At 43.3% G+C, this 16,844-nt stretch overlaps 2 protein-coding genes and 1 pseudogene across 8 annotated transcripts in view; 1 reads left to right on the forward strand and 2 right to left on the reverse strand.

Moving 5' to 3' along the window:
• Positions 1 to 7,531, reverse strand: part of Cfap68 (cilia and flagella associated protein 68) — an 11,602-nt gene extending 4,071 nt beyond the window's left edge. For 2 of the 4 annotated variants that reach the window (XM_059267849.1, XM_059267846.1), the window contains exons 1-4: positions 5,126 to 5,342; positions 3,708 to 3,938; positions 2,791 to 2,857; positions 2,242 to 2,368 (exon numbers count right to left, since the gene is read on the reverse strand). In XM_059267849.1, coding sequence (XP_059123832.1) covers positions 2,242 to 2,368; positions 2,791 to 2,857; positions 3,708 to 3,938; positions 5,126 to 5,215 — 515 coding nt within the window. In that variant the 5' untranslated portion in view covers positions 5,216 to 5,342. Of the gene's footprint in view, positions 1 to 1,689; positions 2,369 to 2,790; positions 2,858 to 3,707; positions 3,939 to 5,125; positions 5,343 to 7,192 lie in introns of those variants that run through there. The other 2 variants (XM_059267847.1, XM_059267848.1) reach the window with 2 other exon arrangements.
• On the reverse strand, positions 5,504 to 6,835 carry LOC131914989 (ubiquitin-conjugating enzyme E2 L3-like; annotated as a pseudogene).
• The window catches only part of LOC131914982 (alpha-1,2-mannosyltransferase ALG9), a 69,634-nt gene continuing 59,882 nt past the window's right edge, over positions 7,093 to 16,844 (forward strand). The window contains exons 1-5 of one of the 4 annotated variants that reach the window (XM_059267843.1): positions 7,093 to 7,786; positions 7,999 to 8,155; positions 9,459 to 9,662; positions 10,414 to 10,572; positions 11,023 to 12,394. In XM_059267843.1, the coding sequence (XP_059123826.1) occupies positions 7,573 to 7,786; positions 7,999 to 8,155; positions 9,459 to 9,662; positions 10,414 to 10,572; positions 11,023 to 12,199 (1,911 nt within the window). In that variant the 5' untranslated portion in view covers positions 7,093 to 7,572 and the 3' untranslated portion in view covers positions 12,200 to 12,394. Of the gene's footprint in view, positions 7,787 to 7,998; positions 8,156 to 9,458; positions 9,663 to 10,413; positions 10,573 to 11,022; positions 12,395 to 13,887; positions 14,098 to 14,849; positions 14,986 to 16,844 lie in introns of those variants that run through there. The other 3 variants (XM_059267842.1, XM_059267845.1, XM_059267844.1) reach the window with 3 other exon arrangements.

Genomic DNA, 16,844 nt, shown 5'->3' on the forward strand with positions numbered 1-16,844 from the left:
TGACCAATACCCATTTAGAACAGATGTAAAAGTTGCAAAGTTAGAGACAGAACTATAATTTGCAAAGATATAATCTGTCAAAATAAACAAAGAAATAAACTCCAGAAAAATAGAGTTCAACAAAATCTGCAAGATAAAAATCTATGTATAAAGTTCTGTTCTGGTTCTTCATTCCTACCTTTTAAATTAGCCCACTAGTGGCCTAAAATAACAATTGTTCTATTAGACCTTGTTGTGTAGTGTAGGCACTGGCTAGGGTCACTTGGTGACACTCTAATGATTTATACACTGTTACCCGAGTATCAAGGAGTCTGGGTACCTTATTCCTGGCATCTTGCCAGGTATGGAAAATACAGATGAAACAGAGAAATCCCAAGATACACATAATTTACCCAAAGAAGTTCTGAAGAAACAGATTATCTAAATAAGCACATTTCTGGAGTAAGGGGATTGAACCAGAAATCAAAATATTACACTAAAGAAAAGCCTCCCCACATTTACCAACTTGAACTACCCACAATTCTCCCCACATTTACCAACTTGAACTACCCACAATTCTCCCCACATTTACCAACTTGAACTACCCACAATTCTCCCCACATTTACCAACTTGAACTACCCACAATTCTCCCCACATTTACCAACTTGAACTACCCACAATTCTCTTCCAATCTCCCCACTCACTGCTTTGCAAGCCCTCCCTCAAACCAGCGGCTTACTCCAGCATCTTTCTGAGCCACTGAGACCCCGTGTCAAGTTGCTATTCCTTGTTGCGAGGTTCAGCACACTTAGCTTTATTTGATCCTTTGGTGCTCTTTGTGGAGGAGTTAACAATTGGTTGTCTCTCTATTATGATGATGATGATGGTGATGATGATGATGATATATACAGAAATTATTGAGATGAAACTGTATTCTTGAGATGTTCCAAAATTAAGTCAATATATTTAAAATTCTCTGTAATAATAGGGTAAGTTGTTTCTTTTCATAGTCCTCAGCAGGGCTTACTCAGTAAGGACACAACACAAACCCACTATAACTGACTGACTTCGGGAATGCACCCAGCAACATCTAAGTCATGGCAGGGTTTTCAGACTTGCCACTGATGGAAAGCAGAGAGGAGTATTCACAGATGTGAAAGATATACATATGTAGACGAATTTCTAAATGGTCTTATTAAATAAAAAACATGGAGCCAAATATAGGGGTGTAAGCTTTAGAGAGTTCAGGGAAATAGGGAGAGCTGCCAGCCAATCTTACCTCACCAACTCTACAGCTTCCAAATGCGAGCTACTTCCTGTCTTACCCACACCTTTATTGCCTTGCTGTTCTGACTTCTCATTGGCTACCTTAGCCCAGCTACCTCACTTCCTTGTCACTGCCTGTCTGTACAGACCTCCAGGTATCTATGGTTGGTACTGGGATTAAAGCATGTGTCACCACACTTGGCTCTGTTCCCTAGCATGGCCTTGAACACACAGAGACCCTGCCTGATAAGTGATTGGATTAATGGCATGTGCTGCATGACCCTGTTTACTTAAAATGGCTGGCCTTTTCCCCTATACCCCTCCTGCTCTTTTTCAAATTCATGGCCTTTCCTCCCCCATTAATTGTTATCACATAGATATTTGTGTATATAGTCTTAGGTGGGGTTTCCATTGCTGTGATAAAACACCATGAACAAAAGCAATTTGGAAAGGAAAGAATTTGTTTCAGTTTATACCTTTTAAATCTATCATCCAGGAAAGTCAGGGTAGGAAACTCAAGACAGAACATTGGAGGCAGGAAATGATGCAGAGGTCATGGAGGTGTACTGCTTACTGGCTTGCTCTCCTTGGCTTGCTCAGCCTGCTTTCTAGCATTCAGGACCACCAGCCCAGCAGTGGCACTGCCCCCTGTGGGATAGGCCCTCCTATATCAATCATTAATCAAGAAAATGCACTTATTACAGGCTTGCCTACAGGTCAACTGGATGGAGGTAATTTCTCAATTAAAATTCCCTCTTCTCAGATATGTCTGTCTATGTTTGTGTTAAGTTGATAAAAACTCACCAGGACAGTTAGCGTAAATAGAAATAGAGATTTTGTTTGTTTGTTTGTCTTTTGGTGTCCTGTGCTTTATTTAGACAGAAATCATGTTTTGTGTTCCTTTCTACAGTCTACTTCAGAAAAAAGTGATGCTACTTTTTCTCACTTAGATTCCTGGATCCTAAAATTGGGCCATGTTTGGATCATATACACACCAAGAGTAATGAGTGGGTAGAGGCTTTGAGTAGCTATTCATAAAAGTTGACTTTTCTGTGCATTTGTATTGAGGAGGATCCAGCTCAGGCTGATGTCCAGGGAACCAATGAGGCTCTCGCTTAAATCCTAAGGGAAGGAAAGATAAACGGGAACACAGTCAACAAGGAGTTTTTTTTTTTTTTTTAACAGAGCTCATACTTACTTCTTAGTCTTGTCAAAACTGAGACACTAGAGAAATTGTTCACTTATTTACACATTCATTTTCCTTTTGAGTTCCTTTCATTTGCCAGGAACTAAGATAGGTGCTAAGAGTTAAGAATTAGTAAGACAGGGCTGGAGAGATGGCTCAGAGGTTAAGAGCACTGCTTACTCTTCCAAAGGTCCTGAGTTCAATTCCCAGCAACCACATGGTGGCTCACAGCCATCTGTAATGAGGTCTGGTGCCCTCTTCTGGCCTGCAGGGATATGTGCAGACAGAACACTGTATACATAATAAATAAATAAATCTTAAAAAAAAAAAAAAGAATTAGTAAGACAAGTCCACCTACTGTGGGCTGATTGTGGCTTTTTGCTGTTGTAGCTTGCATCATATGTTGCTTCAAAGTAGTGTCCAAACTAGAAGGAAAAAGTGATAGCTTAAGAATATAGCCAGGTGGTGGTGGCACACACCTTTAATCCCAGTACTGGGAGGCCAGAGGCAAGCAGACCTCTATGAGTTCGAGGCCAACCTGGTCTACAGAGTGAATTCCCGGACAGCCAGGGCTACACACAGAGAAACCTTGTTTCAAAAAACAAAAAGCAAAAAACCCAAAAGAATCTCACAGTTGGGGGCTGCAGAGATGACTCCGTGCTCAAGAGCACTGGCTGTTTTTCCAGAGGACCTGGGTTCAATTCCCAGCATCTACGTGGCAGCTCACAACTATCTGTAATTCCAGTTCCAGGGGATCTGGCACCCTCATACAGACATACATGTGGGCGAAACACCAACGCACATAAAAACTAAATAAGTCTTAAAACACACACACACACAAAGAATCCAGTCATCTATAGCTAACATCAAAAAGTAAGAGCCAGTGCAGCATGACTTTAATTGTTCCATCATTTGAGGTAGACTAGAGGTTCATCTGTGATTAGACTGTCAAACTTTCTAATCCACTGGCTGTGTGTTTAGGAGACGAAAGGGCAAGGCTCAGGTAAACAGGTAAACAACAAGCTCAGAGAAGGTATCCCGAGTCAGAAGACAGCCCGTCTTTCTATAGATTAACAGGTGAAATCCAAACAAAACAAGAGAAAAAGCGATCTACTCATCATGTGATAACTTATGGGGAACACTGAATTTGACAATGAAGTGGGCTAGGTGATCCAGCTGAAGAATGAGCTCTCATAATACTAAATATAAACCTCTCACATGGCTCCTGGCATTTCTTCTAACAGAAAGTAACAAAAGAAGAGAAAGTTATCTTACCTGGGAAGGCAAGGGTTTAGGTTTTACGATATTCTTTAGGTCATATCTTTCTTGGTTCCAGTTGCCTATCAGAGTACGGTTTGAATAGGAGTTCTCATTAGTGTTGCATCTCCATCCGTACTGAAAAAACTTGGACATGTTAGTCCAGTCTGTCCACACTTCACCATGACCATCAGCATAAATAAGGCTGCCATAGTGTGGGTTTCTGAGGAAACAGACAAGATTCTGTCTCTGGAAAAACAAAGAACATGAAAGCTTACTAAATAATGAGAGAGCAGAAAACACACTTGTTTCTACCTCTGCTTTACAGGGCCAAGTGTTAACATAAGCACACCTTAATAACACGCTAGGCTTTTGTCCAAATATAATTTATAAGGGCCTGATTCTTCCTCTTCAGGTGCATATACCCATTGATCTATGTTGCAGAATATTATTTTAAGGTGTGTTACTTTTGTTTATGTTGCATTTATTTAACTCTGAATCTGTGTTACTTTGCCTGTCTAAAACAACTGATGGTTTAATAAAAAAATGAACGGCCAATAGTGAAGCAGGAGAAAGAGCTAGGCGGGGCTGACAGGCAAAGAGGATAAATAGGAGAACTCAGCGAGGGAGGAGAAAGAACTAGCCAGGGAAGGAGGAGGACATCAGGGGCCAGCCACCCAGCTATACAGCAAGCCATGGAGTAAGAGATTTACAGAAGAGAATGGGAAGAGGCAAAAGGTAGAAGGGATAATTTAAGTTAAGAAAAGCTGGCAAGAAACAAGCCAAGCTAAGGCCAGACATTCATAATTAAGAATGAGCCTGTGTGTATGATTTATTTGGGAGCTGGGTGGCAGGCCCCCAAAAGAGTAACAACAACAACAGATCTATCATGTCAATCATCAGTAGTGGATGACTGACTATACAAATGCCACTGTCCCACATTCCTCGAAAAAACAGAAAACCTTTCAGCATCCCCAACACCATATGAGCAATGAGCTAAGTGTTTTAGTGATTTCAAGATGTAAGAGTTGAGGGTCTAAGGGTATTGCCACAGGGAGAATGAGAGGTGAAACATTGAATAGTCAGACAACACAATGAATGATTAACAATAACTTCCTTTCCAGATCAGCTCAAATAGGCTAACACTCCTTCTACCTCACATAGAAGTTTTCTTCACATTGTTTACTTTATATTGGTCATAGGTTCAAGAACATGCAATATATTATCAACTGAAACCCATACCTGCTAAGAACAGAATTTGTATTTTGTTCATGGTTGTATATATCCTTTCAACCAATAGTTACCATCCCAATCAATAGTTCTTTGCACATACCAGATGGGAAATGTCTGTATTTTAATTTTTGGCAAGCAATCAAAAGCCAAGCTTTTTTGTTACATAATAAGCCTGGTCCCTGGGCAAAGGAGTAAGATGATACCTGTGTTATCGATGAGAAACTTGATGGTGAATACAATGATTTGTTTGAATATCTCAGAGAGAAACAATAATCCTTATATGGCCATTCCATATTCGTTAAAGATGTCTTCAAACCTGATCTTTCCAGTTCTCCAAACAAAGGAATACAGATCACCACAGACACATGGCCAATGGTCTGAGAAACACAACCCAACTGCCTTTTCACAGGCAGACAAAACCAATACTATAGCAATGAAGGATGAGATTGTAAGCAACTGCCCTCACATCATCTACCTTTGTGAAGATATGTGCATGCATGTGCTGATGTCACCAAACAGCATGATGACTTGGGTAGCTGGACCCAGAAAGCCTAGTAGGCCTAGAGTTTAGAGGTGATGCTGTCCCTAGAGCTAGAATGACACACATCCACTTAGTTGTCTGAGACAGAAAACCAAGGCTGATTTTTGACTTTTCTTTTGGTATTCAGTCAGTCACTAAATCTTGCTGATTTCTGAATCAGTCCACCACTTTTCATCTTCACTGCCAATTTCCAATTCAGATCACTGTCTCCTTTTGTCCCCTTTACTGCAAGGAGCTTCTTATCTGATTTCCTTGTCATCAATCTTGTTCTTGTCTAATCCTTTCTCCATAGGAAAGTTGTTTTTGAAAACCAAAAAATCACAGTGTCTTCCTATTTTAAATCTCTTAGTGGCTTTTGTTGTTGTTAGAATATCTGAATTTTTTTTTTAAAGATTTTTATTATTTATACAATGTTCTGCCTGCATGTATGCCTGCAAGCCAGAAGAGGGCACCAGATCTCATTACAGATGGTTGTGAGCCACCATGTGGTTGCTGGGAATTGAACTCTGGACCTCTGGAAGAGCAGCCAGTGCTCTTAACCTCTGAGCCATCTCTCCAGCCCAAACATCTGAATTTTTTAATCTGACTTTACTGGTTACGTAGACCATTTTTGATTAAGGAAACTGTAGAAAGCAACTGCCACCATCAAGCAACAGTTGGTGGCACTCATCAATTTCCCAGAGAGGCCTGCTTTTTGGGGTATCTGAACGCACTGATTGGGGTCTCTGATCAAACTTGCTGGGACTACTCATGGTAGCTTTTAGTCTACAGGTCACTTTGCCCCATGTTTCTTTGCAAATTCTCCAGCACTCTTCCAGAATTTGTTATGGTCCTTAGAGTGCTCTTTAGCTAGGTCAGCCTAGGGTGGGTCCTCGGGCTGGGGATCATTCATCAGTACTATGAGCGAATGAATTACTTCGTGGCTGTTTTCCGGTCTTCAGCTAATCACTGGCAGACAGACATGCGACATGCCCCCTCCCATCCATGTCAGGGTGACAGATCTTCGTTTTAAATGTGACCTTGGGTGGAAAGTTGATTTTTCTGAAGGCCACTTTATCAGGTGTATTCACTAGAACAACAAGCCCTTGCCAAATCAATAAATTTTAATTAGCTTCATCAACCTGGATGCTAGCAAAGCTTTTCATTTCATATTTTGAGACCTCTCCAAGCTTCTTCATCAGCCTCCTGCTGGCTGACATACTGGATTTTTAGTGGCTTTCTATATTCTCAGAATAAGGTTTAGGCTGTTATGGTTACAACACTCCATATGACCTGGCCACCTTTGAACTCTTCAGTGTCACTTGCCACTCTCTCTCTTACCGTGTTCAGCCAGTAATCACTGTTTTTTTTTTTTTTTTCCATTATGCTTTTGTAAACAGTGTTCTTTCTGATCCTTTTTACCTAGATAAAATGAACACCTGCCCCCACCTCCCATCGGCTTTCAACACAGGCTAACTTCAGGGAATCTATACCTCCCTTTCTCAACTTGGTAGTGTTTCCCCTTGTGTGCGCTTCATTGTGATCTGAATTCCTCCACTCGCGGTGGGTACACACCCCATGATATCAGAGTTGCCTCTTTTGCTGTGTGCATTCGTTATCAGACAGTAGGCAGGCCACATCTAGTCCATCCACACACCTAACTGCTCTCACAGTGCCCTGGAACAAAACAGGCATTCAATGTTTTTGTTTGTTTGTTTGTTTTTCCCTTGGAAATAGGATCTACAAGCACCTGGAGATATGTTGAGCAGTAGCTAAGAGAACAAGAGGTAGCCATTCAGGATATGGTGGGAGCAGTTACAAAACCCTGTGCCTCTGGAACACGCAGGACTCGCCACACCGCCCCTCATTTAGTGACTGTTTTGTGACCTCAAGCAGGTGTGGCGAAGACGCTCAGGTCCGTCCTCGTGCTGAAGAGCAAACGAGCCTTCCGAGGCACACGAAGGTAAGGGGGCAAAGCCGACAGCTCCATCCCACTTTCAACCTTGTAGCAACCCGGCAGTGGCTCTAAGTGTTTATCCAGGCAACCACACGCTGTTGATGCGTCATCAATGAGTGCCGGACGGAGAAGGGGGGGGAACCGAGGCCTACGCGAAGGACGTGACGCCATAAATGTGCGCCTCGGAGAGCGCCGGCAGGGAGCCAGAGGAGACCATGGTTCCTCGGCGCCTCCTGTTGGTCGGGGAAGGGAATTTCTCCTTCACAGCTTCTCTGATCAACACCCTGGATCCCGGCGTCCGTATTACCGCTACCTGCCTTCAGCACCCGGCCGATCTGGAGGAGGATCCGGTGACCCAGGAGAACCTACAGCGCCTGCGCGAGCGAGGTAGCGGGTCCCATCCCTCCGCCAGGCCCGGCCCAGAGCGTCGGGGGTGTGGCTCGCTTGGGGAATGCGAGTGCGCCTCCTGGAGGCGCTCACGTGGAAGTGCTGTGTGCCCAGGCCTGGGCTGGTTTGCGGTTCTGTGTTTTTGTCTGGGTTACAGATTTTAAGACTTCTTTTGGTCTATATTTTCCACGCCTTTAAACTTTCTTTGCCAGGTATCGAAGTCTGTTTTGGTGTGGATTGCACCCAGCTGGCACACGCCTTGCAAGCACACGACAGAGACTTTGATCGAATTTATTTCAACTTTCCGCACTGTGGACGAAAAGCTGGAGTGGCTAAGAACAGGGAACTGCTTGCCAGGTTTTTCCAGAGGTGAGGAAAGACGAGTCCTCGCGTGGGAAATGTTTCCAGGTGTCCATAACCAAGTTACCGCACACAAACTTTGTAGTTGGGGAAATAAGGCAGACATGTATAAGTTGCTAGGATACACGTGGAAAGAAGATAAACCCAGAGGAAACCACAATCTTGTCTTAAAGTGAGTCATATAACCCGAGGTGTAAAAGCACAAATAGGCCTTAGGAGGAAGAATGCAAGATTATTTAAAAAATTTAATTAGTGTCTATCTGCATGTGTTTAATGTATGGGTGTGGAGGTCAGAAGACAACTTAGAGGAGTCAGATCCATAGTGGATCTGGGTGATAGAACTTAGGCTGTCATGCTTGGTGTCAAGCACTCAATGGTCTCAAATTTTTTTTTTTTAAATTTTTTTTATGTATATAGGTGTTTTGTTGACATGCATATCTGTGCATCATGAGTGTGCCTAGTTTGCTCAGGGATGCCCGAAGAGACCATTGGATCCTCTGGGACTGGAGTTACTGATGGGTGTCGTCATCATATGGGTGCTGGGAATGGAGCCTCTGAACAGCCAGAGCTCTTAACTGCCCAATTTTCTCTCCAGCTCACCCCCCAAATGCCTTTAAATGCAAAATAGTAAGAGCCAGTATAGCCTGATAACTAAGAGCATGGATTTAAGAGCCACATGGCCTGGGTTCAAACGCTGGCTCACCACTTACTAGTTAAAACTGTAGGCAACTTTAGTCCTTACCTGCTTCTTTTTCTACACCTATAAACTGGGACTACTAATAGTAGCTGATTCTTAAAATGATTATGACTTTAAAATATCAATAACTTTATACCAGTATACTAAACTGATAGTATTGGAGGGCTCCCCTGGGTTATAGATTTGAGAAACCTTTAGCAAGGGCAGTATTTTAAATTAGACCGTTGAAGTATAGATTCGTGTGTATGGTGATTATTAAAGCCAGGGCTTTATGCATGGTGATGTAGTGCTCATCCAAGCCCTGAACTCTAGAGTAGGCAGAAGGTAGTAAGATGTTTTCCTAATGGGGAGAAGCAACACAGAGTGAATTCTATGGAGGAGCTTTGTGGACATTGGCCTTTCTGTGACATACAGGAAAAGAACACAGATGCAAAGCTTGTGGCCAATGTTGTTGGGGGGACACAGGTGGACTTTTTTTTTTTAATATGCTTAGGTTTAATAGACCTCTGCATGTAAGATGAATTTTAATTATTTCAGAGCTAAACCATGTGCGTATTGCTGATTCCTTTTGTAGTTTCTGTGTCTGATAAATTTCTGGTGTTTGTCCTCCATAAGCTGTGCTGATGTTCTTGCAAAGGAAGGAGAGGTCCACGTGGCACTGTGCAGAGGACAAGGTGGAACTCCTGCTGATAAGCCCCAGAGAGAGTGGCACAACAGTTGGCAAGTGGTTGCCATGGCAGCCTTGGGAGGGTTCATTTTAAGTGATGTGTATCCCTTCAGCTGTGAGGCTGTGCCAGGATACAAATGCACTGGGTATAGGTAAGTGATACCATAGGCCTAAACCTTCTCTCCTTCCATCTCTTGCGTGAAGTAATTAAAAAAAAATCAAAAGTAAGCTCTTGCCTTTCTAATTTCCAGATTTAGGTTCAAAAATATTTTTTTTTAACTGATGGCAGCCTTCACACACACACACACACACACACACACAGGTTGGAGAATATTATTTTAAGGTGTGTTACTTTTGTTTATGTTGCATTTATTTAACTCTGAAGCTGTGTTACTGTGCCTGTGTAAAACACCTGATGGTCTAATAAAGAACTGAACTGCCAATAGCAAGGCAGGAGGGACAGATAGGTGGGGCTGGCAGGCAGAAAGAATACATAGGAGGAATCTGGGAGAAAGAGGAAGTAGCCAGAGAAGGAGGAGGATCCAGGGGCCAGCCACCCAGCTATACAACCAGCAAGCCACAGAGTAAGAGTAAGATTTACAGAAGTAAGAGAACAGGAAAAGTACAGAGGCAAAAGGTAGATGGGATAATTTAAGTTAAGGAAAGTTGGCAAGAAACAAGCCAAGCTAAGGCCGGACATTTATAATTAAATATATGCCTCTATGTGTGATTTATTTGGGATCTGGGTGGTGGGCCCCCCAAAAGAGCAAAAATAAACAACAACATATATGCATCATTTAATTGAAACTAAAATGTAAGTACATAATATTTAATTTAAACTAAATGAAATATAAGTGTATAATATTTAATTTAAAGAAGTTGTTTGTTCACTTATTTTGGCAGGAGTCAGGCTAAGTCATTTCATGTAGAAGGTGCTTTGAACCATGTCTTCACCCAGAGCTTACCCTTTGAAGGCTCTCAGCCCAGAGCATTCAGAGTCAGACTGGAAGACCAGTGGTTTTCCTTTACAGAACCAGAAGGACTTGCAGGAAAGTTGAACAGGTAATCTTTTATTTTGCTGGAAATCACTCCTGTCCCTACTTGTACCATGATCGTCTTAATGGTCACCGAATTTTGAATGAATGGTTCATGAATTGTTAATGATGTTGGTGCTGTGAGGCTGATATATTGTAGGGGTGGTGGCAGAGGTCTAGACTATATGCTAATTCCCCAGGCCTGGGAGCATAATTCAGTGGTAGAATAACTTGCCTAGCATGCACAAGGCCCAGAATTTGCTCCCGTCACTGTAAAACAAAACAAAACAAATAACAGGCCCCAAACTAAACCCCAAAATGTACATTCCCCAAAAAAATGTACATGCTCTTTCTCCATATGACAAATGATTTATTTTCAGGATCAGTTTAAGGATAATTGTTTTCTGTATAAGAACAAACAATTTTAATTCTAGCAATTATTATTGTAAGTGAAAAATTATTTTATGTGTTTAAACAGGCGGTTTCTTGAAGCATCCTCCTGTCATCCTATCAAAACCATCAATGAGAAACTCATTGCTGAACTGGGCACAAATTTTCCTTTCAAAAGGCTGAAGTGCTCCTTCCCTTTGTTGTCACAGGGAGGCACCAGTGTCCTCCCTCCAGAGACCGGCGACCTTCTGCCTGCCTTTTGGATTAGTCTCCATGAAGATAACTCAGATTCTGAGTCCCTGACTGGTGGAATAACACAAGAAATGGAAGATGTTGTCCTGTCATTTTCAGGACATGCCCTTCCCAAGAGTCCTGGGAGAGATGGCTGCAGAGCGGCTCAGGAGGGGATCCGTGAACAGGCCAGGCTCTGCCTTAGATCTTCTCTTCTAGTTCACGCTGAAGCTGTCATCCATTCGCCCGACTTCCTCCCAGGTTCTCTGCACATCCTCAGTGGGCCTGTCTTTCGCAAGTGCCACATTTTACCTTTCACGATGCCAGCATTTCACGAGACTTTGTTTATCCTTGGGTTAAGTACAAATGGGAAGGATAGCTGCCTTATGTCACTGCTGGGTCACCTGAGGGAGAGTCTAGATAACCTTCTGACTGAGACGTTGCTGGAGGGCTCCAATTTGAGCACTTCAGTGGAATTTGTCCTTCAACCAAATGGAAAGGATTATATAATTCATGTGAAGTCTCTTAATTTGGGCCCAGATTGTACTGAGAATCTGATTATTGGGACTATTGTCACATCTACAACTGTTGCACACAAACAGCAGCATATTGTGTTTGTTTCTATAAACCTGGACATATTAGCCATGCTTGTCTATGATATTTCTGATTGGAGAATACTGTGGACTTTTGATAACCGTTTCTTGAAAAGATTTGCCCCTGGGAAAATAGAGCCCTTTAAAAGCTATTCCCTGTATCCTCCACGCTATGTGCATGATATTAGTTTTTGGTTAGATGAAAAGAAAGGATTTGATGAACTAGAGTTTCACACCGTAGCCCGAGCAGTGTCCCAGGACACTATTATTTCCATACAGTTCCTTGGTCGTTTTCAGCATCCGGACACTGAACAGGTCAGTCTCTGCTACAGATTGACCTATCAAGCTTGTGATAAGGCGCTCAGCCCCCAGCTAGCAGCAACAATGCAGTCCCGGTTTAGGAAAGAGATTCAGAGACAGCTGCATGTTTCACTGCGATAGGCTAGGAAAGTCCTTTCTTTCTACAGCTGGACCCCTCATTGTGTGTTGTGTGTGAGTGAAAAAGAACGACTTGGAACTGTTACTCCTTTCTGGAATCTGTGTGGGGTTTTTGTTGTTGTTTATTTTTTGGTGTGTGTGTATATAAGATTTTTTTTCATTGTGACTAAAGTAGTTTTGATGGACCCTAAAGACACCTGTGAACATCATTTGAATCTACAGACTGGCGTGGTGGTGGTGGTGGTGGTGGTGCTGCATTCTTTTGAGCATAGTGCTCAGGAGGCAGAGGCAGACAAGGGACTGTGTTTGAGGCCAGCCAAGACTACATAGTGAGGTCCTGTCTCAAAGAACCAAATGAAGCTATGCCCAAAACAAACAAAAATACTCTTACAGACTAATGTGATTGGTGTTGTAGTTCAGTTCTGATCCTGAGTAATGACTAAAAAACAAGTGTTATGTACTTAACTGTTCTTTTGCTGAAGAGGCTGTAGTCTGGATTTCTCACCACATGTATTTGTAGATATATTTCCCACATTCTCAGTTCCTCTTTATTATCTCACTGAGTTTAGGAATGTCTTATTGCATATGTTACACATTGGAGATTATGAACATCACGGTACTGCTGTTTCTGTCATTGACTTTGAAGTTATGGAACTCAGGTATCAGAGTTTGAGTTGACATTTGGGTCTGACCAAAGACCTACTCTATTACTTCTTTCTCCCTGGTTTCCAGGAAAGGAAATAAGGGTATATATGAGTTCTACTGAAGTTGGATGTTTGGGCTTGGTAATTAAGGACTATGTATGGAAACTGATCCATATGATCAATCTTCATTTTTTAAAAATTTTATTTATTTATTTATTTATTTGGATTCTCAAGACAGGGTTTCTCTGTGTAACAGCCCTAGCTGTCCTGGAGCTCACTCTGTAGAACAGGCTGGCCTTGAACTCAGAGATCCCCCTGCCTCTGCCTCCCGAGTGCTGGGATTAAAGGCGCGCACCATCACCACCTAACTTCTTTTACGCCCCCCCCCCTCTGTAAAGTGCCTCTAAAACCAAGTTCGAACTCCTAGCCCTCTTTAAAAACAACAAAACTCTCCCAACAAGGCCTTTTGTTGATGTAGCCAGAATAGTATGTTTGTAATCGGTCCTCAATTGGAATATAGCTCCATTTATTAGACAAGCAACTTTGGACCTTGGCTTCCTTATCGGTAAAAGCGAGGTAGCTGAGCGGATTAAAAAGCACGTGTGTGAAGTGCCTACTGCGGCGCTGTAGTAGCAACGCCAGTGACAAATGCCTGATTGAATTTTCTGTGTACCATTTCCTCAGGCTTTCACTTCTCAGTATGGATTATTGCCTTGCTAGTTTGTCTCTCCTCTCAACAAGACAAGGCAAGGTGTTAAATGTTTAAGTAACCTTTTAGAGACCTCCCCTTGGGTAGCAGCTGTGTTGAGCTCTTTAACTGAATACCTCCGCACACTACTCTTTATAGCATTGGCAAGTGTGGCGTGCTGAGAAATGGGAAGAAGCGAATTAAAGGAAGGGAGAAATACCCAGTGTTAGCAGTGGGAGGGCTAGTCCAGGCTTATGATCCCCGCCTTAGCCCCAGTTGGTCTAATGACAACAGTACTGTCGTCTTTTGTGCGCATGTCAAAGCTTTTTGTCCCTCGGCGGACACCGTTTCCTAGCCCAGCAATGTCTGCGCTTCCCCCGGTATCGTAGCGTGCGGAGTTCTACCCTTTCCCCGACGCTAGGCATGGCGAGCCGAAGGGCCCGGCAGCGCCTCAAGGGCGGCGGCGGCGGCGGCGGCGGCGGCAGCGGCGGGGACACGGGCCCGGCCGCGGAGAAGCTGCGGGAGCTGCTGGGCAGCCGGGAGGCAGGCGGCGCGGAACAGCGGCCCGAGTGCGTGTGCGGCCGGAGGGCGTGGCCGGCGGGAGGGTCGGGCGGCCGGGGGTCTCCGCGGCGAGCCGGGGCTGTGCTGCTCCTGCCGCTCCTGCCGCTCCTGGGAGCGTCCGAGCTCGGGTTGATCCTCGCCCCTCCGCAGGTCCCTGCATTATGGGAGCGAGGGTCTGCCACGCTTCAGGTTCAGGCCCACACTGAGCAGGCTTCGTGCTGGTAGTTAGCCTCTGTGGGAGCTGTAGGCAGGAGAGTATGTCTTTTACACCCGAGTCTCCCTGCCTGCCGCTTTAGTCTCTCGGTAGTCTCTGTTTGCTGTTTTCTGCCCCCTGGAATCCATCAGCATGCCTGTAGCCTGTAGGTGAGGTCTGCATTAAAGCAACTGTCTGCTGCACCTGCACTTTGTATTAGGCCTCCATTCATCTGAAAGAGTGGGGAATAGAGTCTTGGCAAGGGATGACTTAAGAAATGGAGAGAGAGCATTGTGGCCTTCAAGTGAGTGATTAGTTGGCTTGAGGTGAAAGCGAGTGTTGTAGGTGAAACAGGCCAAGGTGTAGGATACCCTAGTAGCAAGAAGTGGAAGGTGTGATTGAAACGCAATCCCTTATCCATTCTACTCAAACATGGCAAGGCGTTCTTTTAGGTGAATGGCTTTATTGCGTTGCTGTCTTTGGTCATTCCTGTCTTTTCTATCTGGATTTAGTCCTCGCCGGCAGGCTTCCTGATACACTAATGGTTTTGCTTTTCCTTCCGGGCAGGACTGGAAATAAAGCAGGGCAAGTCTGGGCCCCTGAAGGATCCACTGCTTTCAAGTGTCTGCTCTCAGCAAGGTTGTGCGCTGCTCTTCTGAGCAACATCTCTGACTGTGATGAAACATTCAACTACTGGGAACCAGTAGGTCATCTCTTTAGCTGTTTTTTTTTTGTTTGTTTGTTTGTTTGTTTCAGTTTTTGCAATCCAAGGGATCTAACCCATGGTCTTGGGCATGCTAGGCGAATGTTTTACCACTGGGCTACATCCCCAGCCCCCAGTTCTGGGACTTGGCCTTTGATCTTGATTTGGTACTTAGAACTAATTAACAAACAAGTAAAATGCAAGTGTGAAAATACTAAAATTGTTTTCACTTTTATATCATAAAAACTGTGATGAATTGTCTGCACTTATATATCCTAAAATATATAAGTGATTTGGGGCTGGAGCGATGGCTCAGTGGTTAAGAGCACTTGCTGCTCAGTCATGAGGATTATAGTTCAAATTCCAGCGGCTCAGATGTAGGTGACTCCAGCTCCAAATCATGATAGCACAGTGTGGTGGCGCATGCCTTTAATCACAGCACTCTGGAAACAGAGGCAGGTGGATCTCTTGTGAGTTCAAGGCCAGCCTGGTCTCCAGAGCAAGTTCCAGGACAGCCACGGCTACATAAAGAGACCCTGTCTCAATAAACAGACAAATAAATCTGATGCCCTCTTCTGGTCTCTACAGGCACACGCTTGCACGCATACACTTATGTAGACATCCACACATCAATAAAACAGATCTTTAAAAAAGCCCAAACTGTTGATGTAGTTACTATTGAAGTCTATGGCCTTTAGCTGACATACTCGAAGGTGAGGCTTATAATTATCTTTTAAATGGTTTTATTAATCTTAGTAATACTTGTAGATATAGGTTTTAAAGCTAACAATTACTCCTAAACTTGAGGGAAGCACAATTACCCATTTTCCTCATGTCCAGATTCCACTTCCTAGAGGGAAGCTACATTCTTCTAACTTTTTAAGTGTATTTCTTCTGATGTTGCCAAAATAGTTGTGCTGACTTGTTTTATGTCAGCTTGATACAAGCAAGAGTCATTAGAAAAGGGAGGATCCTCAATTGAGAAAACGCCTCCATGAGACCGGGATGTTGGCAAGCCTGTAGGACATTTTCTTAATTAGTGATTGATGGGGGTGGGTGGGTCCAGCCCATTGTGGATGGTGCCATCCCTGGGCTGGTGGTCCTGGGTTCTGTAAGAAAGCAGGCTGAGCAAGCCACGAAGAGCAAGCCAATAAGCAGCACCACTCCATGGCCTCTGCATCAGCTCCTGCCTCCAGGTTCCGGCCCATTTGAGTTCTTGCCCTGACTGCTTTTGATGATGAGCTGTTATCTGGAGCTGTGTGTTCCTTCTGTTAGTTTGTCCTGTCCAGCTTCAGTGTGATAGTTTTTGTTTTATTATATTTTATTTTGTTATATATATATTTTTTAAAATGAGTGAATGAATGGAAACCTAGTCACTAGGGTAAAGGTTAACAACTGAACTGTCATTTATACTTGCCGAGAGACGGAAAATCAGTTTTCAGCCGGGTGGTGGTGGCTTTTTGAATTTGGTGTTTTCCTTTTTGAATGTGGTTTTATTTGTTTTCTTGGTTTTGTTGTATTGGGCCTTTGTTTCTTTGAGAAAGAACTTGAAGTTGGGTGTGTAGGGAGGAAAGGATCTGGAGGAACTTGGGGGAGGAGAAGAATATGACCAAAATATATTTGAATTTGAAAATTGTTTTAAATAATGAAAAATATAACAATAATAAAGAAGAAATAAACTCTGGATTCCCCACGTAGCTTTGGGTAGTGGTGTTTCCTCACAGCAAGGGCAGCCTTAACTAAGACAGTAGTTCCACTGATAGTACACTTGAATGTTGTTTCTTGATTTGTATGTTTATGTATTGTTTGCTGACTTCTAGTACAGAAAATCTGGAAGTAAATTTACCCAAACACATTTG

The sequence above is a fragment of the Peromyscus eremicus genome, chromosome 7, assembly GCF_949786415.1.
Source record: "Peromyscus eremicus chromosome 7, PerEre_H2_v1, whole genome shotgun sequence".
NCBI classification, from domain to species: domain Eukaryota; kingdom Metazoa; phylum Chordata; class Mammalia; order Rodentia; family Cricetidae; genus Peromyscus; species Peromyscus eremicus.